Raw genomic sequence first — 24,301 nt, 5'->3', positions numbered from 1 at the left:
TTTCCGAGGAGGGTGGTAAAAGGGGGGGGGCGTGAGGCATAGAATTGGGGAAATGGTAACCTGGGGGCGTGGAAGGGAGGGTGAGTGTCGTTTCGAGGATTTCGGGGTGAGGGACGCGGGTATGGGTTGGGGAGGGAGGGGAAGGATGGATGAGGGTTTGGAAGGGGGTAGAGGGAACGGAATCTCCTCCACCCCCATCCATCCAACCCAGCGGGGGTGGGGGTGAAATGCGAGAGGGGGAGGGGGAATTTATGGGGGCGGCTGCGGGGGGTTAAAAGGGAGAGGGCGGGGATGGAGGGCTTTGGAACAGCTTCCCTAAAGGACTTTAAACTCGACGCCCCAATTGTTGTGCGACGCCATGCGTTTGAGAAATCTAATTCCGATAAACTCAATCAGCCGGTGCATAATGTCGCCATTTCCCTCCATTGTCTGAACAGAATATATCTAGTTCCCCTCGGAACGGCGTAAATAAAACCCGGTCCGCGGGTGTGTAATTTTTCTTGCAGCGAAAACCGAGTTCCACTAAAGCGCCTACGGACCGAAAACATAATGTTTTCGTTGGTGTAATGAAAACAAATTCACCCGTACTTATGGCGAATTTGCAGACAACACTTTACGCAGGCAGGATCCACTAATTCCAAATTGATGCTATACCATCGACTATTATTGACGGCGTGCGTAGGCACATGCGACAGAAACTCTCCTCCCAAAAATGGAATTAAAATTTTGTGAAGCTGAGTCGAACCTTTGATTTTTCTATGAAAAGCGACGGATATTTTAATGAAAGAAACAAAGAGATTTCAACCCGCTGGAATTTAGAGGAGTGTTTCAACTATCAAACTTAGATTTTAATATTTTTTTAATTTTCATTTAAGTAATAATTTTACATTTCTTCCATGGCATAATTCATTAAATTATCAAAAACATCAACTAGTACAGCTGATCTATCTAGCGAGAGGGCAAAATGAAACAAATGGAAACCGACACAATTGGCAATGCATAAGAAATGTATTCGTTTTGGAAAACCAGCTCTATTTAAATATATTTTGTAAACTGGAAAGTAAATTAGTGGCAGGCATAGGTTAAGCAAGGAAAAATATAAAAATTACATTATTTAATATAATTATAAAAATAAAACTAATCATCCTGGTATTCAAAATCTACCATAATGTAATGCTCTAACAAATAATTTGTTGCATACGTGAAGTATTAACTGATAAAACGTGAGCTGATGTAGTAGATGATTTTCAGGACACTAGATTCATGAACTCGGGATCCGAAATCCTTTAGCGAAGACGTTCTTGAGCTATTACGTCATTCCGGTGATGGATATCAAAGATAAAGAAGCTGTCTTCTTCCGCATAGCAACGTAAATAGAGTGAGAGTTGGGTAGAGAGTTTCAACACGCTATTATAAGAGGAAGGGGTTGAGATGTGGCAATGAATGAATGAGCAAGAGGAAGTGAAATGTGTGAGAGGAGGAATGGAAACTGCACCTTACATAATATTTCCCTGGAAATGATATAATATTGTAGTTTAGTAGCTTAGCAGGTCCAGCTAAAAATTGATCTAGACTAGATGCTCCCACATTTTATCTCTGTCCCAGTAATCCTGTCTTTAGTAATCATTACGTTGTTAAGCTACACGGGTAGGATGCCAAGTATACTGCTATCTTTCTCTATTCTAACCTCGGAAAGTTAGAATGTATCAAATGTATTTCGGTGCCGATTTTGCGCAAAGCAAACTAATTTGTATTAAATCATCCTATCAATCTTCACGCAATCCTGTCTCACCCACTGAAGAAAAGACAAAAGACAACGCCATTTCAAATACAAGCTATTATCTCACTGATTTCAAACCTTAAAGCCCATACATGTGTACCATGTGCTATATACCACAGCATAAACGATTTCTGTGGGTGACCACAGCAATAGAGGGCCCCTTACGATGGCTGCAACTCTTTGACTGCTACGAACTAGAGATTTCGGACTGAGCTCAATCGCCTCGAGAGGCACCAAGTGCAGGCAATTACCCGGTGGGCCCCCTTCGCCCCTCGTCAAACAGTTGCCGTTCTGTCAGTCATCCAAGGAGCCCGGCAGCTCCAGCAAGCTGCCAGCAGAGCGGAGGCGTGGGGGGAATCCAATTGACAACCTCCATGCCGAGTGAGGCAAAATAGAATTACGGTGGTCAAATTGCGGGCCGTGAATGCGAGGTTCTGGGAAGGGTTGGCGAGAACTATTTGGGAAAGGAAGACGGAGGTGGAAAGAGGAATAAGGGTTCTTAAAAGAATGTATTGGAGAGAGATAGGTGAGTGGGAGGGAAGGTTTCAGGGGGAAATGATTAATGCTTCTCCTTGGAAATCAAAGTACTGTGAAGAAGAAAATGGAAAAAATATGGCGAGAATAAGATAGAGAAAAACTACTATCATATTCCTACTACTACGGAAAGATCACATCATACTCCTTTAATATGCTTTGGTTCTTCTAAGACTGAACGTAAATTAAGATAAGTAACAGAAGTTGTCAAGACGTAAGCCATTGCTTTGTAATTTAGAATTACGGTGAGAGAATTATTCATGAGAGAAACGCCAGATTACATTCAACTTCACGATCACAGCTTGTGACTTACTTATCCTTAGTTTTGTAATGACGTGTAAGGGATGAAATCGTTATTACATCTTTCAGGGCTCGAGCGATTTGTTTTATATTGCCCGAGAGATTTGATATATAGTATGTAACTTAAAGACCTAATGATTCTCCTAAGCTCTTGGATTGAGGAAAAATACGAGGAAAAAATATTGATCACAAAAAATGTAAATTATATAGAATTTTGGGTACCTAAATATTTTAGGCCAAATTGAAATAAAACTCGCTATCGTCAAAATCTAAATATAATGAGAGTTTTTAAGTTGAGTCGTGGATGATCGATGGAGTGGACCTTATGATAACGAAATCTGAAAAGAAATATAATTTTAAAAAACTTCCGAAAACTGAAATTTTATGAAAAGAAAGTTTTAAAATTTTGTTTAGAATCTTTCCTTAAAATTTCAGTTTAATATCATTATCATGCCTTCCACAAGAGAGAAATCAAAATAGCGTCAAAGACCTCTAAATTTTGAATATCAAGTATGAAGACAAACTTGAATAGTAAAAATGAGAAAAAATTACCATTTATGCATAAATGAGTAAATATGGGAATTAAAATAAAACAATTATGGAAAAAAGTGAGTCATGTTTGTGGTCAAAACTATATTCATTTAATCTACACAAGACATTTCATTTCGCTATGTAAGTGATATTTTAAACTTAATAAAATCCAATATAAGTTAATAATAAATGGCAGGACGATTGAGTATTTTCAATATTTTAAAATATTTTTTGAAAAAATGACTGAATTGCTTGTTATTCGAATTTTAGGAGATCCAGCACAGAAGAATAACCGGCAAAGTAAATAATCTTTTCATCATGGCAAATGAAATTTGCTCAAGCACTGTAGTTTTTGTTAAAATTTACTAATTTTTGAAATACCTAGCTAATTAATGAGATCATCAAAGTGATACAAGCATTTCATTAATTGATAATAATGGGATATTCCATATAAATTACGGATGAAAGGCGGTGTTTCTATATTGCGAAATTTTTAAAATTATTTAAAAATAGTCATTGCATGATCTATTAATGCACGATATCATTTACCGTACACAGCGTAAGGTAATTGATTATTTATCAGTAATGAAAAAATTAAAAAGCCAAAATTCCACAAATAGCAAAACGGAGACTGTATTTAGTTTTCATGGTATCAAGGGAAACATACGAATTTTCACAAAGAAAATCTCTTGCTCTTGACTGCTTAAGAGAGAGACGAAATTTTTATAGTGAGACCGTGGGAAATGTCGAAACTCGCCATTACACAGTACAAAGTCTTTGTCTTTCTCAGAGAATTTGTTCCTCGTGGAAAAAAACATGTGATAGAAAGGGAAAGAAAGCAGAGGGAGAGACGGGATAAGAGAACTATTCCGATTGAAACCATACTGATGGAGGTCAACTTAAATCAAAGACCCGAATATTTTTTCGATCGAGAGAGATTGGGAGGGTGTTCAGAGAAGAGGTTACGCAACGTTTAAGCCCAGGGTCTCGGAACTTAGGGTGGATGGCGTAAAGCAGGAGAGGAGGAGAATATGGAGAGCGAGAAAGCGAACGGTCTAGGAGCACATGAAGTGGAAAGTATGCACCGTGGAGACTAGAGTGGAGGCACCTCTCCATGCCCTATTCCCAACGTCCCTTGCATTAGGCGAGAGAACGGTGGGCTCGGGGGAGCGGGGCATTATAAAAGGCTGGGAAAAAGGGAATGCAGGGGTTGGTTTGGATTTTCCGGCACGGAGGGGAAGGGATAGCTAGGATTCGGATGGACTGGTAAGGGGAGCAGCGGGGGGAGGTATGAAGGGGATGGCGAGGAAGAGGCTGGGGTGGAGAATAAACTCGGCTAATTGCGTATTGTTAGCGTTTTGCGAGGGAGTGAGGGGTTGAGCTTTTGTGATTCCGAACGAAGAAGGGTGGAGTGGATTTGAAGGCAGAGAGGGGAAACATAGGTCCCAGAATTTCTTGGAGTAAATATCACGGGGAATTGAATTTCGGAAGAATTTAAATATATCTCCATTGCATTTTTGTTCGTCATATTTGATTTACAGCAACTTAAGTAGATCATGGATACAATATCAGTTTTTTTAAAAGGATTAATTAACCATCTGAGTGAGCATTTCTACATGATATGATATCATTTTGGACATTTTTTGGTATGCATAACCAACTTCACTTAGCTGGGGATAGGGGCTTACAAGTAGTATCGGTGGTTGGTGGGGGGAGAAACTTAAGTTGTGATCATGTTGAATCGCTTACCACAGATTTCACATAGAAATTTTGGGGTGAATCTGTGAAGAATAAGCTACGTGTTTAACTGAGAAGATTTATTGCGGGTTCAAAATGTAATTAATCTAAAATGGAGACGATAGAGATTCGATCAATTTTTCGTATCTCAAATGGCAGAATGTAACGATATGTACTTATATAAAGAGAAAGTGGATTAAGAGTTAACTTAAGCGATGAAATTATTGGTACTATGGTAGAAAATTACTATCAATAGACTATATAGTATTTATTTCTACTAATTTTAGATACCTGATTTTAAAATTTTTACCATTATTTTATCATAGTATAAACAAAGAAACTACTGGTAACTTCGTGCAGTTGCCCATCGTCATGCTTGTCAACGTAAAAAACATTAACACGTTTTAGTATAGACACGTGATAATTATCTAGGAGACTGACACAGCGAAACATCGTTCATGTACGATCAATTGCATTCAGAAATGTATTATAAAAATAAAAAAAAATCAAATGTAATGTTCATATCCTTGTGGGGAGTAATAATAAATTAAATTGATGCTGAGAAAGATTTGTGGTGAAGTAAATTAAGTTGGTTCAAAAATTGCCTTGGAACCTAAATGAACCCAATGTACAAATAAGTAATCGACGGGTAATCCTTCTTATACTGGTCTACTGAAAGAGCATAATACCCACATGAAAGTTGATTCTTTAATAAAAGTGCTGAGGCCATCTCTTTTATTGGGAATTTTTATTTTGAGCCTATTAAAGATAAAAAGGTTTCTCATGCTTCAAAAGCGCGCTGTACATTTTCCACTCGTTATAATAGTTGGTATCTTATAATATGGAAAACATAGTAATCCGTCCACTTGAATACACTAAGCAATTTCCAGATTTCAAAAGTAGCTTGACAATGAAGAGGAAGGACGAAAGAGTGAAGGGAAACTGATAGTAGAATGTAAGCAACTCGACTGAAACGGGAGGCAAGAAAATTGAAATGTACAACACAGAAAATGTTTTGAAAGCTTGGGTGATATGCACAATTTCCACATTTCCAGTGCTGACGTGTTTATTAATACAGAATACACAATTTACGTGACCATTAATTATTAAATATCATATTGATGTCTGTATTAGAAATGATATTCAATGAAGTTATTTACACCAGCGTATGATATTTATAATAATAAGAAAACAGGGAAACATCTAGGTCTTGCACAATAAAGGGGCATATGAAATTAGCCACACGAAGGGAATATTTGAATAATTTTCAAAAACAAAACTTTGTTTTTTTCAAGTGCGCTTTTTTGACATTCATACGAGGGTCATCCGGAAAGTAGTACCCGTTCGTGAAATAAAGACACAAAAGTAAATATTAACAAACATAAAAAATTTTTTTTGAAAGAGGATACTTTAAACTACTTCTCAACATAATCTCCAAGCAAATTAAGGCATTTGTCATAACGTGTGACAAGTTTCTGTATTCCTGCTGCACAGTCCTTCGCCGCCAGCTCATTGAGATACGCGAGGGACCCATCTTGCACAAATTTTTGCATAATGCAGATGGTGTTTAACAATTTCATGAACAATTGTTCGAGAAACATTGGGAAAATGCTCACAGATGTCATCAATTGTGACGCGCCGATCGTTCCTCACGAATTCGTCAACTGAGCTCACCAGTTGGTCTGTAATGACAGACGGTCTCTCCGAACGCTCATCGTCGTGTGTATTCCCCCTCCCCATGTTGAAGTTGCGACACCACCGCCGAACAGACGACTCGTCCATTACATTGTCTCCATACACCTCCTTTAATTGGCGATGAATATCACATGGGCGAACGTTTCTTGCATTGAGGAATTTAATCACTGCCCTCACTTCACAACTGGCGGCGTTCTCAATTTTTTTAAACATTGTAAACAATCACAGAAACAACACAGGCAATGCTAGCGTCACGCAACTTGGCTCAGAGAAGGCAGACAAGCCACTGAAGCTATCTGACCTCGTCCAGCGGCTACTCGCGTCGTCAGCACTTCATGCGGCACGAACGGATACTACTTTCCGGATGACCCTCGTATATCATATTTGATGCCTACATTCTTTGAAAAATGTAAACCTTAGAGCCATTTACATCTCACCAGGTACCTTTCAATTCCTGCCAGTCATTGGATGGTATACGCATGGGCGTAATTAACCAAAATATTAAATTTTATTCTTTTTATTAGATAACAATCATTATTTTTTATCATCAGTATCCTGACCATTAAAGTACATTTTGAGCAGTCCATGCAAATTATTCTCTAGACACCGTCGTTTTGTTTAGAGGATTACTAATTTAAACTGATTACATATAAACGGACCACGAACTCAATGCTATTACGTTAAAATTGATACAATTTAGTTTTCAAGGCTATCACTTCATAATGGTGACTCACGACGAGCCAACGTCAATATCACGGCCTATAACTAAATTATGAGGGCTCAAGTACCTTTAACACAACCTAGCTACAACGTTCCCCAATTATTATTTGCCTACGTGCCCACACTTGTTAAATCAATGAGAAAGCTCGAATACATTTATATTTCAGCTTTAAAATCTGGGACGCTATCATACAGTGTGTCCACTTGAATGTCTCCATTGGAAAAATTGAAAAACAATATACTTCGATGAGCTAAAAATACTTCGATACGTCCACACATTTTTACAAAGAAGGTAGACTAACGGTAAAGTCCCCTTTCGAGGTATCATAATATAATTTCAGTACATGTGTTGTTTACCCAATGTAATGACGTGGGCATGGCTTTACTCTTAGGTTGACACAAAATAGTAACATCTTACGTGTATTTCAGCTTCGTCGTAATTTTCACTTACATTGCATAGATGATGGGAGGGGATACATTTTTAAATCTTGCAAAATGTAAATAATCGTGATGTACACAAACAATTAGTGCCACGTGAGTTTCAGGATAGAATTTTCCAAAATTATGCGAGCATTGAAGAGATTGAAAACATCGGAAATTACTCGCCTGCTCCAAAATTTGTACGAATTGCGTCAACTCGAATTAAATGTAAATACCTAAACTATTCAAATAAAATTAGATAGGATAATTAAAAATAAACCTTGGCGTTGTGAATATGAAGCGATGTTTCAACTAAAACATTGTTTCCACCTTTATGATATTATATGGAATCGTAATAAAGTGAAATCCAATTCATGAATAAGTAAATTATTTTCTTGCTTGAGCTCCTGGAATCGGTCATTTTAAAAATAGGATTTGCGAAATTTCAATGATAATATCTTAACCGGATATTGTGAAAATTTCTGCCAGAATACAAAAATACGATATTTTTGAGGAGTAATTTTATTATAATATGAAAAACCTTCACCTTCATTATCCATTATTGAGAAATGCGAGCGTCAAATAATTCCCCTTTTCTAGTCAGTTGCCTTACACTTCCTTTTTTTACCTGGGTTATAAATTTTCCCTGTGCACTCATTTTACAGGAAATATGACACTTAAAAATTCTAAAGCGAAAGCAAAAGATATCTCTATCGAGAAAAATAAAATTATCTTCGCCAATTGATTTTGGCATCTATTAATTTACGTTTATATTCAAGATCCGATGTCGTATACGAGTAGAACTACAGCTAGTAGAGAGGACAATACATAGATGAGAACAAGGTGATTCCATGTTTTTAAATAATTTCAATCTCCTCTTCAAATCTTACCTGTAGTAAATAACTCAGTTGATACATGAGCGATAAGGTCGTGCGAATAACAGCAGCAGACACCAGGAGGTGGATGGAATAATTTCTCTCGCTGGTTTTGGGAAACTGAGGAAGGAGTCAGAGCTTTGAGGGATGAAGAGAGAGAGATGGAGAGACGATGGGATGGCGGATGGAAACAGGAGCAGAGAGCTGGCGGGAATGGGAAGAGGGAGGGCATCTGCAGATGAGAGCGTCGCTGAAAAGGAAGGAAATTGCATGGGGGTGTGGGGGGAGGAGAGAAGAGAGAAAGGTGGAGGGAGGAGGATGGCGCCATGGAGTGAGAGGGAGAGAGAGATAGAGAGAGGATGAAGGGCGAGGGGCGGTGGTGGTAGTGGTGGTGGGATGGCGGTTTCAGGGGTGGCGCTGCTACATCGGAGGGGCTCAACTCGTGCGCGAGTTTCGGGTGGAAAAACAGAGGCGGGACGTGAGGCGCCTCCCAAATCGGCTCCCGGGCGGGGCAGGGCGGGCGAGAGGGCGACGGGGGCGTGCTGGGGGTGGAGTGAGGGAAGGGGCCGTGTGCCGCGTTCGCACACGGAGGAGGAGAAGGAGGAGGGGACTGCTGGGTGGGAGGAGGGGAGAAAAATAGGAGAGGAGCGTTATTCGGTGCACGGAGAGGGAGGAGAGATGAAGGGCGCCTTCCGAGGCGTCTTGCGCAGGCGCGTGGGCGGGTGGCACCGACAGCATCATGGGAGGAAGAAAGGTCTCCTTCCAGCTCTCCCTCCCTCGCTCTCTCCTTTGGCTGCCGCGAGGGTGGAAAGAGGAGGGAGGGAAAGGGAGGAGGCGAGGAGATGAGTGCTCTCCGAGGGGGTGGGTGCGGAACGGGAGGCTATCATGGCGACCATGATCGACTTGGGTGCACCTTGAAGCGTATCGACTTCGCACCTGTGCGGTATAGGAACACCCTCGGGGTGGAGGGAGAGGGACGGAAGTCAGGAATCAGGAATTTCATTGGATTTTATCATCTACTAATACAACTCTAGGCCTCGCCGTGTCTAAATGCATTCCTTGTATATGATATATAGTATTGTCGGGTCTGAAATTATGGCGCTACTCTAGTAAAATAAAAAATATAATAAATATAATGCTGTAAGTTTTGTACGATATAATGCCACCTGTTATCAATATGGGTTATTTATTTCTCCGTAAATATATTTTAGCTTATCTTGAAGACGAAATCCTATTAGAAAAACCAGATCAGAAGTGTAACTAAGCTAAATTTCTTCATAATCCGAAATTGTCATGATAACCGTAGACTAGAGGAATTTGAGATATAGGTGTGGAGGAGGTTGGGGAAGCGAAATGGACGGAAAGGGCAATAGACAAAGAAGCTGTAGGCTTGCAAGTAGGAAGGTACGAGAGAAGGTTGTAGGAGAGCTTCGAAGAACATTGAAAAAACGGATAGAGGGAGCATTGCGTTAGAGTAGAATGTTGGAGACTTTGTTATAGAGGAGAATGTCAGACAAGCAAGGCAGAAGTGGGAAAGGGTTGGACATGCCGGATGAAACGAGGTGAGGCAGGAAGTATATAGTGTTTAGCAATGGCATACTGTCATCTAGGGACCAGAGGTTGTTCAATGTCGCGCTACGTGGGACTCAGAGATATAGCAATATCTAGGTAGTGGCTCCATCAAAAAATCTACCTTTGCTATTAATTGTAATTTTTCTTTCTAGAATCTAGAAATGGGTATCGTGTTGGTTAAAGTTTTAATTACATTCATTCGCGATGGTATCCAATGTTAACAATAACAAAGTGAACATTTTCATAAAATACCATGTAATTCAGTTTTAAAATTTAATTATAAAGGTAAGAATATACGTAAAGACGTGGGTAGATGAGAGTAACTTACTGTGAGCCTTTGATTTAAATAACCTCCTCTGATATGATAGAATAAACTGTTCGGCATAAGTCTTCGCTGCCCATTGATTTGATAGCCAAATGCTACGGCAAAGTTACGCTTTGGATTTAAAAATAACCTTGGTATTGCTTAAATATAGTACTAATATCATTTAAAGAGTTTAGCCGTGGGTTTTGCTTCACGGTGTAAAAAACTAGCTTAAATACATTTTATGTTAGAATTATTCTGATGAATAAGAATGGCTTTTGTTCTTCAACATAGACTTTCTGCTGAAAGGTGGTATGTGTTTGTCACTATGGTGATAACGAAGTCCGTCTCAATAATTATTAACGTAAGAGCTAAACACTCAGGAAATTTGTCTGATGGTTGTAATGTCGAGGTTAATTAGAGTGCTCAACTTGCAAAAAGTATATATCATGGGATTCAAATGAAAAGTAGCATGCATTACCCAAGCATTGCCGTTGCAATTAGTCTGCAGCCTCTTTTAGGTAGAGCTTTAAAGGATCATCAACATCGCATGTCACCTAAAAGGTGGTACCTATGAATAAAGAGGGAGTGAATTTTGAATAGCTCCGCCAAGAAATGAGCTGTATTGGTGACCAAAAATATAAAATCTTAGGGATATATCATAATTGAGAGTCTGTCGCCTCGATATAAATACTTTACCATTTCAGAATTTGAATGTCACAGTGCGTCCAAAATGAATATAGCAAATGTATTCGACAGATTATATTTTCCATGGAAATTTACGACACGGAATTTCTCACAAAATGTTGATGATAATTTTATTTGCCGTACCTATTTTCGGTTCCCAATTTATATATTCGCCAAGTGTATATGCTTCACCTTGAGTGCAAAATTCTATATCGGGGAATTGCTACGTTTAAAACAACTGTATAGCTTGGATCAAAAACGTAATACGATATTATATTAATATTGAGTCCACTAGATTCCATAGACATACGTATTGCCATCATGCCCCTTTATTTGCCCAACCGAAGCGAAAAAGAAATTTTGTGCAAATTATCAACAGTTTATTTTAGACTATGAAGGAAGCTCGCCATGAATACTCTAAGACATGGGTGGTAAACCCTTTGGATGCCGGGGAACACTTATTTATGAACAGTGTTTCAGAATTATTTTTGAAAGGAAGCTCTTTGCTAGGCATTAATTAGCAAACTTTTTTTCTCTGAATGGGCAGTCATTACAGCTTGGAAGGATGGAGTAAACTACTCGGAGGGTCGCACGAACCGCGTCGGCCATAGTTTTGCCACCCCTTAATTTAAAGAAGGAAAGTGATGAGTTGAAAACATGCTGTGATAAATGTTGAGGAATCTGACTATGAATGAAAGCAGGCCATTGAAACCGAAACGCATACCTAACTTAGTACATTTTAATTCCGCATCAACTTCCAAAGTTACACTTATATGAGGAATCAAACGTTTCAGAAGATAAAGTTCGTGGTACGCCTTATTACTCGAGCACGAAATTCCTCGTAAGATTTGATAAAAACCTAAGTATTTCCTGCATATTTTAATTGAAGGTGTCAATATTCACGACATGTGACTCTGCATCCAGCCAAGTTAAAATTTACTGGTAGTGATAATGAATACCGATACCTAATTAATGAATCTTTGGGAAAGCACTAGGATAAGCTCATTAAAATCGAAAAACTATAGAATTAATGTTTTAATACTCAGCCAGATAAAATACTATGATTTGAATTACATGACGATACTAATTATAAAATAATTTAATTGACGATTCATTATTATGATCCATTCTGACTACTCAAATTGAGTATGACAAATTTTTCTATGAAAAACTTAAGTTTAATTGGTTTTATGGTGCCCAAAATCAAAATTACCAGTCGGAAAGTAAACATTCTGTTCAACAAAGATGTTATCCCGGGACAAATATTCATTAAAGCGCTGCTTACGTAATAACTTAAGAAAAAACTAAAATTTGAGGGGTGATATTACTCAAATTAATTGTTGCCAGTCGTTATTTGACAACATATCTTTATATTAATATCATTCAGGACTATGATCTAACAGAGGAAACTCTTGAATGGGTTAGTAAAAAATTCTGCTTTCTTTCGTGGACCTTTTTGCTCTATTTACTTTGAAATTCTTCATCAAAGCCTCATCCTTAATTGCGTAAATTATCGTATTAAATTCTTTTCCAAATTCTAAAAACGGAAAATTTTACGGTAAATAATCAATATTTTCTTCGATTTGTGAGATTATTTTCTAATGAAACTGAAAAATCGGAATGGATTGAATTAATATTAAGGGAATTATTCTAGACCAGCCAAATCCCATTCTAAAATAATATCAATTAGCTAATTATAACACTTACTCAAGCAAATCAACATTATATTATAAGTTGAAGAGGACTTTAATCTACCGAAAATAAATGGGGACAGTTAATATACAGGAAAACCAGCTAAATTGCGTTTCGTGCCAATAATTTACGAGTTTATTTGCCGATTTCTTATTATTGAAATGAAATGAAATTATTAACTCTATAGTTTCATACAAAAAGTGTATGGGATTACAAAGTCAACAATTTCATTTCATTTCAATATGTTTTCCAAATTCCATAAAATTGCGTCGGAGACAACACATTTCTTAGTAGAAGAAATAATTAAACTGCCGAAAAGGATAACAGCATACTCAAAACGTTTACGAATAGTACCTCTGAGAATATTACAAACGCATGTATTCATTGGCTAATTCTTCTGCATGTATGACTATTACCCTAGCTTCCCCCGCCACACAACCTTGCTCGACGGTATTGTATTCATTCATATGTGGATGGATACCTATGCGATTAAAAAATTAAATCTCGCCAATCCTTATTAACTATTATGATGAAACATGTCTTGCACTTCATTTAAACCTAAATGGAAAAATATCCCACAAAAGAAGGTTAAGCGTTAAAGTCAATGCAAAGCCATTTCACTTGTTTACAAGACACCTTGAAAGCAATTGAAATGAGATGATGGAAAGACTATGATGGCGACTGTGGTGATGAGCCTAGAGAATGATGGACCAGCTCAGGGTCAATAATTCTCACCTGATGATGATGCGCCCCATCGAAACCATGGTTGTGAAATATTAAATCTTTATTGTGGAGATGTAACATTTTTTACCCTCCATAATTTTTGAAGATTTTTTCGTCCAGCCGACCCTCATGCACCAAATCATCACTTACCTGAGGATTGTAACCTCGTCCTAAGGAGGAGAAGGGCTAGGACATACAACACAATTTCCGGCGTAATATGGTGGATATGCTTCATAATGGAAGAGGAAATTGGGCTTTACTTCGTAAAATAGTTTTAAACTATTTTAAACTTTTTTATTTGCAAAAAATCTGAACTATTTTGTGTGGAAAAGCCAATTACCTTCTTTCATCATCTGGTACTTAAATTCAAAAGTAGACCCTGAGAGGGACTAAGATTCATTAATTTTGTCCATAGCTACAGTCCTTCTCAAAATTAATAAACATGAAATATGATATCATTTTCAATAAGGAGCAAATTATTGTCAAGTGCTGACAGTTCTTCGCTTGAATTTATTCAAGGGAAGACATTTGGAATATTCAAACATGGAAAAACGCCCTCTGATTTGACTCAAATTTAGTTTCACTCAATTGCTAATCAGTCTCTCGGGTCAATTGTTTTCAAACCTTTCCTTTTCTGTCCATAAACTGATCGTTGAACACGTTATTACCTATATTAACCAGTGAACTCAAACTTAAATCAGATGCGGTAAAGCACACCATCGTTATGACAGGACAAAACTGTGTGAATCAGGTACACGGATATTTTTATGCATGAGTCTGATATTATAAAGTTTTAAAATAGGAAGAATATCAATTTTGTACGACTTATGAATCTAGAGTACTGAAAATAATGCTACTCCTTTTTGACTGTTCTCGTTATATAGCGTTAGAAGGTAGAGTGCTCCATCACATAATCTCGCAATTTTAGAAGGGTACATACGATTTCAAACGCAATGCACCAGAATGACTTGCGTTTCTTCCATGAGGTCGCTTCGGCATTACGCTGTAGGAAGGTCAAGGTTTAGAAAGAAATAATAAAAGTGCGTGCACCTCAGACTATTTTTAATTTGAAATGCACTCTTTTGTAATGATATATTTCGATTCATCGATAAAATATTTCTCCGAGGTAATTAGTGTCTGATAATTCGTTGTCAAAAATTAAGGCTCTGATGAAGGACAAAGTTTTTTAATGCACCTACTTTGCTGCCTTGATCCCCTTATCTGGTAACTAACACGATGCAACGAGTGCACACCCCTGCTGCAGATAATCCAATGCCACTCCACGTCATTCATTTACTGAAGAAGAGGTAAGACACCTAAAAAAAGTGGACTTTCTAGCCGGTGGGGCACCGGTCGGCTTCCGGAATGCGGCCACGCCGAACCCAGCAATGGAGGGAGGGAGGCAGAGGGGCAGGAAGGAAGGGTCACTCCCGTTTCCCAGCAAGCGGCCGGCAGGTACGGGCGTGAGCGAGCGGGGGCGTCGTGGGACGGGATTCCGTCACGGCCCTCGCCTCGCACGCGTGCCGGAATCCCCGGCGGCGGGCGTAGTGGCGAGACACGCGCAAGGGCGGGTGGGGGGAGAGTGCCTGATGTGGGTCGGCGGGAAACATTAGCACGCGCCCCGCGGGCACAAGAGGGTCAGGGGCCGGGAGGGAAAAGTACCTGGCACCCACGTCCCCTGATCGATAGTGGGCGGAAGTGAAAGCCTCTCCTCCCGCCCTCCCTCGCCGCGAAGAGCCTTAACTCTTCCCTCGACGAAAGAGGTGCTCAACATCCCCAACGCTTATAGGTCCTGTCGTGTCACGTCCACCCCGTATATAAATATATAGGTTTGGGGGCTTTTCGGGTTATGGCCGTTGGGTCACGCCTAGTAATTTCAAGTCTTGAAGGTGCTCCGCCTGTAAATTGAAACGTTCCCGATTGGATGACATGCTCTCAGTCAAATTAAAACGCTCACTTATCTATTTTAATAGGGTACAGGTATGGAGAGCCTGAAAGAAAATTGCAAGGACATTTTTCCACACTGTAAGACGCATTTTCTAACTTTTTCATCGGCATCTTCAGCTATCGAGTTTCAATGGCAAAAGGCACCTTATTGTACTTAGTCTGCCAATACAGATTTATTTGACGAGTTTATTGATCGCAATTATCAATTTACAAGGGAATAGACTATTTTGTGCGTTACTGCAATTTTGAAATCAATGGCTGAAAGATGGGCAAAATTATAATACAACATGTTCATTCATTTTTTTGTCTAATTTCATCCACGGTAAATTGTAAGCGCCGCCACGTAAAACCTTCCTCAGTCAAGCTCTGCTATCTCCATTTATCAACAACTACAGAACAATCCACAAGGCGTGAGTGTTAGAGCACCAACCAGTACGGTACAAACATAAATATTAGCTCATGCATAAACTTGGATACACATTTGCTCATATATTACTCTCGTGCATATGAATGTATTAATAAAACTGTAATAATGGTTGCACGTGGCCAACTTAACAGAATTTAATATCCATGTTCATTTCATTTTTTCCGGGTAATTGGTTCGATTTTGTCATGTTTGCTTATCGTAAGAAGGAAGAACAAGTGCTCAAATCTGTCTGTGACCATGTATATATCTCTTGACTTACCCCGTTTGTCGAATCTAACAACGTAATTTGGCACCATAATAATTCCCTCAGCACAGCAAGAAACTCAAAACCCTGAACCTCACTAAAACACTAAGTCTTGTCTTCTCTCTTCGAGAAGCAAGGGGCTCCTAAACTAATTCCGCCATCATAACCGCTACGCTGACTCGTTTCCCGCAGCATTTGTTAACAAACCTAATGGAAGTGATTTACACTTTATCTAAATCTTTAATCAGCGTTTTGTTCCATAGGAGATACATTCTTGCCACGTCTTCCAAATGTGGTGTCAGTAAAGCTAAGACAACCCTCTCAATTTTTCATCACATTTATCAACAACCCGTCTAATGTAACCAGGGTTCTTTAAGGCTAACCTGCACATACTTCTTATGTGTGATAGTTTTGATCTCAGTATAGCAACCAACTATTTGATCTATTCGGAAATGCATTACTCGATCTCATCTACATCATAATATATGTCTTCCCTTTTATTTCAAAAATTCAGTTCCGTACATTTTCTGATACTTAATTCTCACCGTAATTCTTTACACCACTCCAAAATTAGGTATAAATGCTAGAGAGTAGCACGCTACCTGACGGTGTCATTATTTCCCTGTAAATCACTCCGTCGTCTGCAAATAATCTTGAATTGCTGGTGGAAAATTAGGCATTTAATGAGCAGCAAGAAAAGTAGGGACCCTAAAATTCTTCCTGGATGCCCTTCTGAAGGATCGCTCTCGAGTTTGCGACAGATACACTCAAATCGTCGACAGCAACATTTTGTTTATGGCTAGATAGGACATCTCTTATCCGGTTTGTAAGTTTCTCGTTAAAAACAATGTTACTTCGTTTGTGTTACTATTTATTATCAGAGAGCTTGTTGAAGGCTTTTTTAATCTAAAATTATGGCATCCACGTAAGTATTTATCTTCCTCGATTTCAGAATATCATAAATAAATAAGACCCAGTTGTGTTCCCCATGATCTGATTTTCCGAAACCCGAGTAGGTTGCAGCATAGTATGTTCCTACTATTGAGAAAGGCAATTATTTAGCTAAAAAGATGATCTAAAAATTTTCAGGTTATCTATCTGTATTGAATAAAGCCGTCTGTAAAAGTTGGGGCCCTCCCCAACACCGCTTTTGAACAGAGGGGTTATGTGAGTTTGCTTCCGATCGCGAGGTACTGAGCCTTCTTCTATCCACTCGTAAAAAACGAATTTTGAATACGTTGCAATATCTTCCACAATTTCTTTCAGTATTATGGTGAGGCTTTATTAAGGAACTGGGGATTTATTTAGTTTTATATTTCGGAGCTGTTTTTATATTCTTTCCTAATACAATAATGTTTCGCTCACGAGCTCTTCAGGTGTGTGAATGAATTTGTTTTGTGCACCAATATTTTTTGTTTAGACGTTCTGAAACAACTTCTTTAGGATATCGGCTCCACCAATATCGTCTTTTAAATGCCTCATAGAATATGCAGTTGATCGCTACCCTTATCGTTCCCTGATGTAAGCCGAAAATAATGATGGGTTACTTTCTAAATATTCATATTAAATTTTGCTTTTGAAAGTACGTAAGGCTTTGTGCATATTTTCGTCATTTTACGAATTTACCTTCTAAAATATTTATTATATTTTCATATTTACCGTTTAAACTAATTTTTAATTGGAGTGCATTATTCTTTCAATGCCTTATTAACATCGGTCTGACCTCTCTATTGTGCCATCGTGGTTCCTCATTATCGTGGTACGATTTGTGTGGAATTAACTTCTTTTTTCCATCACGTATAACATTACGATGTGTAGGAGAAAATTGAAGAAATAAGCAACTGCCTTAGAAAGCGTTCAGGACACACTACTATGAGAAGAGTTTCAGCATAAACTAAGTAATGACTGAACACTAAAAAATCGTTGAATGATTGAAGGCGCGTTTTAGTGTTTGCATTTTTAGGGTTTTCACATAATTGCATATGCCATCAGTTTAGAAAAATACGCAAAGAGAATATTGCTAAAATAGGAACGGTCCTTAATTGTTTATTTACCATAGCCACTATATCTGACCCCATTTTAGTACTAAATCACAATTTCAAACATGAAAATTTCAACTGTGCATGAAATAAGAGTCTGAATCTATTGGCTTCCTTCGTAAGGAATAAAGGAAAGGTATTTACAAAAATATTCAAATTGAGTGCTGGAGGTTGGAGAAAGGAAATCAGGAGAGGAAGGAGGTATTAGATCAGTCTTATGTTTTTAAAAGGAATGGGATAATATGAAATAAACGTTAGCTTAATAAGAAGAGGGAGGGAGTGGGAGAGGGAGGGAGGGAGTACGAGGATTGAAGTTCTTTCGCCTTGAGCATAGGATAAGCCGAATTCACTGGAGCAGGGAAAAACAAATAATTTATTTATATTATTTTAATACCAGTAACGACGCCGAAATTCTAAAGCTCAGATCTTTGTACGGCTGATATACGCTTCTTAGTTTGTGATATTTCGTAGAAAATGTATGAAACACGTAAAAGGATTTATACATAATTTACTTGAATAAATGAACTACATCTAAAGAATGTTAACTAATTTGAAATACCTGATATATTCACCAAGAAGATTTTGAAAAAAAATGGACTATTTATCCTTAAAAAAGAGAGAACTTCGAAAATGGCTTATAAAGGGATAAAATTACGGTTACATTTGGGTAAATTCGACTCAAAGTATGAGCCGTGAAATAAACGTTTGTCAATTATCGCAGGGAATTTGATCATCTAAAAACTCATGAAAATGCACGTAGTTCACATTTAACTCAAAATATCCTGCTTTTGTAATGCATTAATATGTACTCTTGATATCTACTATCCTTTTATTATTTAATGAATTATTATTCTTCTTTGACCAAAACAGAAAGAAAGTGTGTCACGTTCATGAATGATCGAGAGTATCGATAAAATGATTAATAAAACATGATTTCTTTGGAGGACCTTCATTATTAATAGAACGTTAATTAATGTGTGGAATTGCAGTAGGGACTGCATTAACCTTTTTTATTCTCTTCCCCTTTTTTCGAGGACACTCGGTCTTTGTATGCGATTATTTTGTGAAAAATAAACAGAATTACACTTCCTGCTATTGTTCGAGTGGAGAGGAGCCACCATCGTTCATTGGCTTATTATTAGCGATGATTCGGAATAATTGTATTCAAATGACCACCTGAGTCACATTTAACGCGAGTCATCGGTGAGTTCGCGTCTAAGGTCCACGCGGTTGGAGAAGCAATCAATTGTGTTATGGTCTCTCTGGGATTTCCAAACAAACAGTGCCCATTGCAGACTATCGCCATGATATGAATATGCGCACTTCCCATTCCTAGAAGTGAGAGGAGGGTGGGGGTGGTAATTGGCATTCAGCGGCGCTCGTTGGGTGAGTTGACAGGTGTTGACACGTATGCTCATAAAGCACAGGAAGCAATTTTTTCGCATCCACTGCCGATGGCAGCTCATTGGAACGGTCTCAAATGGTTTCAGTGTGCGCGGAATGGCTTGTTTTGCTCGACGAATACTAATAACTGCGGGAGTAGGGTTCAGAATAAACGGGCGTCTCTTATTTTCCGAGTAGGCACGAGAATTTTCACAGAAAATTGCGCAAGTCACGACAGCAAATATTGTTCCCCAGACTCGCGAAAAAGCATTACTGGATGACGTTAAGGAGCTCATTCGACACTTTCAAGGTTCGCAGCCACAAAAAAGAAAAGGAAAGATGGATTTTGGTGCATTAGCAGGTAAAAATTGGAGGAATGTGAAAATATTCTGTCTGAGCATATGCGCGTGCAGGGAAAATGAAGCATTGCACGCCTCAATATTTCCCCCTATTACGATTTGCAATTACTTTTAGAGGCATTTTTTTTCAATGCTTCGGCGACTATCACAATGCCACAATAGATACCCTTTCATCATCTATTTTGTTTTAGTTTAAGGATGACCAGATGCTAAAAGCATTAAAAGGAATTAACAGTGCGCGATGACAAGTAATTAAATTAGTGGAAATGGTACAAGTGGCTTTTCAAAATGAATCACACAAATAATGAGTGCTGAGAGAATGTATACACTTACAAATCTACCGCTTACCTACTCCTAAATATATTACTTAGTTTAATAATTATATTTTTCTGACTATTGAATTATCATTTCTTAATTACTTGTGCTATAATTGTCATTATTCTCGGTACTTTCACCTTGCTCATTAGTCTTGAAGCTGAATTCTACATACACGCATGCATTATTTTAAAACATTGATTGTTTTCCATCGATTTAGTAACGTTAGACCCTTATGAATGTCAAAAATGGGTAAATATGAAGGTATTATACTCTTTGGTTGCAAAGAAGATACGATTCCTGTGTGATGGTGATATAGTCGGAAGCCCACTCGAAACTTTGCACCTTAAGCACCGATACCTGCGGAACCATCTAAATTGCCGGTTTCAGTTTCCCAACGTGGATAGTCAGACGGTTCGACGAACGTGAGGGTCTATGCAGAAGGGAGCCCACCCCTTCTTGCCCCGAGTCCCAGGAGCACGCGCACGCACCCTTGCACTAGTGCGGCCCTCCTCTTTCGTAAACCATCCCTGCACCCCATCTCCATCCACACACGCACCCTCTCGTTCTCCGAAGCCATCCACTTCTTCAACCGACTACCCCTGCTGAACTCGCGAGGCTCGGCCCCTCCACTGTCCGAAATAATTGCTCAATGACACCGCAACGCCCGTTGTCGCTCCTCCTCTCCCCGCCGCCTTTCCCCCTTCTCCCTCCTCCACGCCCACAACCCCTCACTCCGCTACACTCAAAACCCTTAATAACGAATCACGGGTAATTTCATTGCCGAAGGGGGCTTGAGTTCACAGCGGCGTTAACAGGGTTTGACGAGCACACGCGGAAGAGAACAGGGGTTGTTGGAACCCGTATTCAGGATTTTTGGGGGTCCTAAGGGAGGGAGGGGGGGCGCGGGAGTTTCTGCTGTGACTCTGAGCTGGTGGAGTAGGAGGGTAAGCCTGACTTGCTGTTAGGAGAAGGGGCTTGGGTTTATGGAAATTCACCTACCCGGGCCGACTTTGTTCAAGAAATTAAGGGTAACCGTGAGGGTACGGGTGGGGCAGAGTGGGATGATTTCGGGGGACGGGATGGCTTAAAAGGGGGATGTGACCGGGGGAAGGGGGGTAGCGTTGAAAAGAGGGTGGCCTGGTAGAGGGAGGGTGGGCAGGGCATATCCGATTTCTCCGCGAATGAATATTATTTTCCTAAAGGGAATTATGTTTCACTGATTGGGCGTCAGTTAGTTCATAACGCCTCGGGCAAACCAATTACAAGAAACCCCAGCTGCTTATCGCCAGCGTGAATGGGGTTTTTTGAGATGTCACCGTCATTTCGTACCTCCTTCGTCGAATTTTATCCATTTTTTAACCGGCCAGGTTTTCCCTTATGTCACCTCATAGGAAGTGCTTTCTTTGTCACTACGAACGGATGTAATACGTTCATGCAATTAATGATATGAATTAATACAACTTTAAGCGGCTGATTTGGCTAAACATGATCATAATTTAAATTTTAAAATTCCACAATTGTGTTTAATGACCCTCAGAACACAACGGAGGTATGGCAGCGATGGAAAATGGGGGAATAAAGACACATAGGTGATAGGTCTAGCTTATTAACATATAGAAGCTAGATGTGTTGATTACATTGTGCCAATGGCTTAATATATCTCAAATGATGATATTTATATTAGAAAAAAATCCTAAAAAATATCAGACCCCATATCAAATCTAATATACATCTATCAGAAGGACGACACACATCTCAGGAGAAGGCTCTTTTATTACTAATTAAGTTCAAGTGTAAATATTATCCTTATCTCAGTTTTCGTGTTAACCCACTGTCTAAAAATCACTTTTTTGCACATCCTTTACGAAATCTTAACATGAAAGGAACAGTATTACACATGCATTAAAAATCTATAACCAGCGTATTTTTCTATCATTCTCTTGGCGATTAAAAATCCTATGATTGACGCTAATCCTCTTTCAAAAAGAGTACATTTTTATAAGATACAAGAATACATATTCCAGCGTTGTTTTTCCTATAAGCATCAACGCTTCCTTAAAACATCATAAATCCTTTAATTGGAACAGATCAAACCGAAAACTACGCGCGACTCCAGAGGCACCTATGGAATAAAGGGATGTGATAACTGAAATGGAGTTGTGAGTTGACGGTGAGCCTCAAAGGGCTTACCTTTGATACCTTTAAGTGCTGCGGCCGATGAGGGTGAGTTGGGAGCGTCCCTGGTCCAAGGAGGATCCCCGTGGCCAGAGAAGTCCCTCAGTTTGAGGTAGGAGATGGTGAGTCGGATGATGGACGCCTTGTCCAGCTGAGAGGTGATGGCAGCAGGGAGTGGGAGCATCTTGGCTAGCTCGTAGAACTCGAAGTTCTCCTTGCCCCGCCGCGACCTCGCTGCATCCCGCGACTTCTCCTTCCGCAGCTCCAAGATACTGTTGGGAGAGGAAGGCGACGGCGTTAGATCAAGGGAGTCATTCGACCTCTGTGGGTAATAAAAGGGAAGAGATGTGGCCATGCAGTAACGAGTTCTATTTTGGCACGGCATACAAGGACAGTGAGTGGCGCACAATATGTTACCACATGAATGAGGGAGGTTTGCATCACGGTGGTTCCAAATTACAGGAGATATTGTCAGAAAATGCTGACAAGTACCATCTCGTCTGTATGTGTAACTTAACGCTGTTATTCTTTCGGCTTACCTCGCAAAAGACTTTGCTCCAAAATCTGAAACTGCTTTATGAGCAGTTCGAATCAGTCAGCCAGAGTGGACGTTAGCGTTGATCTTGGCTGACTTTTAAAAACCAGTCACATTATCTCACTACGCTCAGATTACCAACTTACGTGAGTCAAGTTTCACTTACTGTCAATCGCGTACTGTCATTAAAAAAAAGGCATATTGACCCCTTTGGTGGACAAAGGAGTTTGGCAATAAGATACCAGCGTCAAGCAAGTAGGCCAGGGGGGAGTTTGAACAGATTGCGATTCATATCCATACGCAGGCATTTCCACAATATTCCACATCAAAAAAATACATCGACTCAATCTATTTGAACCCTACCTTGTTTTAACTCGGTCTAGTCGGGAACTGGGACTCTCATCACATCATTCAAAAATAGAAAGAAAAAGGCTGCATTAGGAACTGATAGATACATATGAACCGTAACCGAGAGTTCTTACGCCCGTCGTAGTTGGTCTCGTTCCCAATTACTTGCTCGAAGACCGTTTGCTCCCATTAGTCTGGTAAGCAGCTTCATTGTGGATAAGTCGTCACAAATTTTACAATAGTTGATTAGAACTTGACGGAAATAGCATTATTTAAGATTCTTAACAAGTTATTTCCCCATGCACCATAATATCCCGTCAGTGTGTTAAAACTCTATTTCTTTAATTTTCAAAAATCCATTTTTTCCTAACTCCATCAGAAAAAGATCAAATTGGCAAAGATCGCATTGCTATTAACAAGACCACAGTTCCTGTGCTTTTATCGATATTATTCTTGATTTCTTAAGTGCCCCAAGATTTCAGTCGAGATTCTGGCTCTAGACCCGAGAATGAGTGTTCTCCGAGAACGGCTTCGAAAACATTTAGGCAGAGGCTCAATAAATGCCCAAAGGCTTACGATGAAAATTAAACATGATATTAATCAACTTACACAAAACGTAACGTAAGATAACTGCTGTAAATCCAAGTGTTAACGCTTTATGGAAGATCTTGAGTGAACTCTTTTGGACTCGTGACCTTAACTTATGCTGGTTAAAGTGAAAATAATAAATTGTACAACAACCCGAAAAAAATCAAAGCCATTATTATGCCTTTTATATACCATTAATTTTTAAAAACTTTCAATAAGATACGTGTCAGCTTAAAGATGTCTCTCAATAATTCAACGGGAACTTGCTTACAATGCGTTACTATGAATTACTGATAGAATTCGATCTTCAAGTATAATGATTTCTACTCCTAGTGAATATAAACCCTGGACAGACATTTGTTTTTACG

The 24,301-nt window shown here is 39.1% G+C and overlaps 1 protein-coding gene across 1 annotated transcript in view; it reads right to left on the bottom strand.

Moving 5' to 3' along the window:
* LOC139700330 (protein trachealess-like) overlaps positions 1-22,817 on the bottom strand; it is a 132,892-nt gene extending 110,075 nt beyond the window's left edge. The window contains exon 1 of the mRNA XM_071598969.1: positions 22,487-22,817. Coding sequence (XP_071455070.1) covers positions 22,487-22,817 — 331 coding nt within the window. The remainder of the gene's footprint in view (positions 1-22,486) is intronic.
* Between the last annotated feature and the right edge of the window lie 1,484 nt (positions 22,818-24,301).

The sequence above is a fragment of the Hetaerina americana genome, unplaced genomic scaffold (genome assembly GCF_022747635.1).
Source record: "Hetaerina americana unplaced genomic scaffold, ioHetAmer1.1.p SCAF_10, whole genome shotgun sequence".
NCBI classification, from domain to species: domain Eukaryota; kingdom Metazoa; phylum Arthropoda; class Insecta; order Odonata; family Calopterygidae; genus Hetaerina; species Hetaerina americana.
The sequence above is the reverse complement of the archived record's forward strand: the minus strand, read 5'-3'. Positions and strand labels throughout refer to the sequence as shown.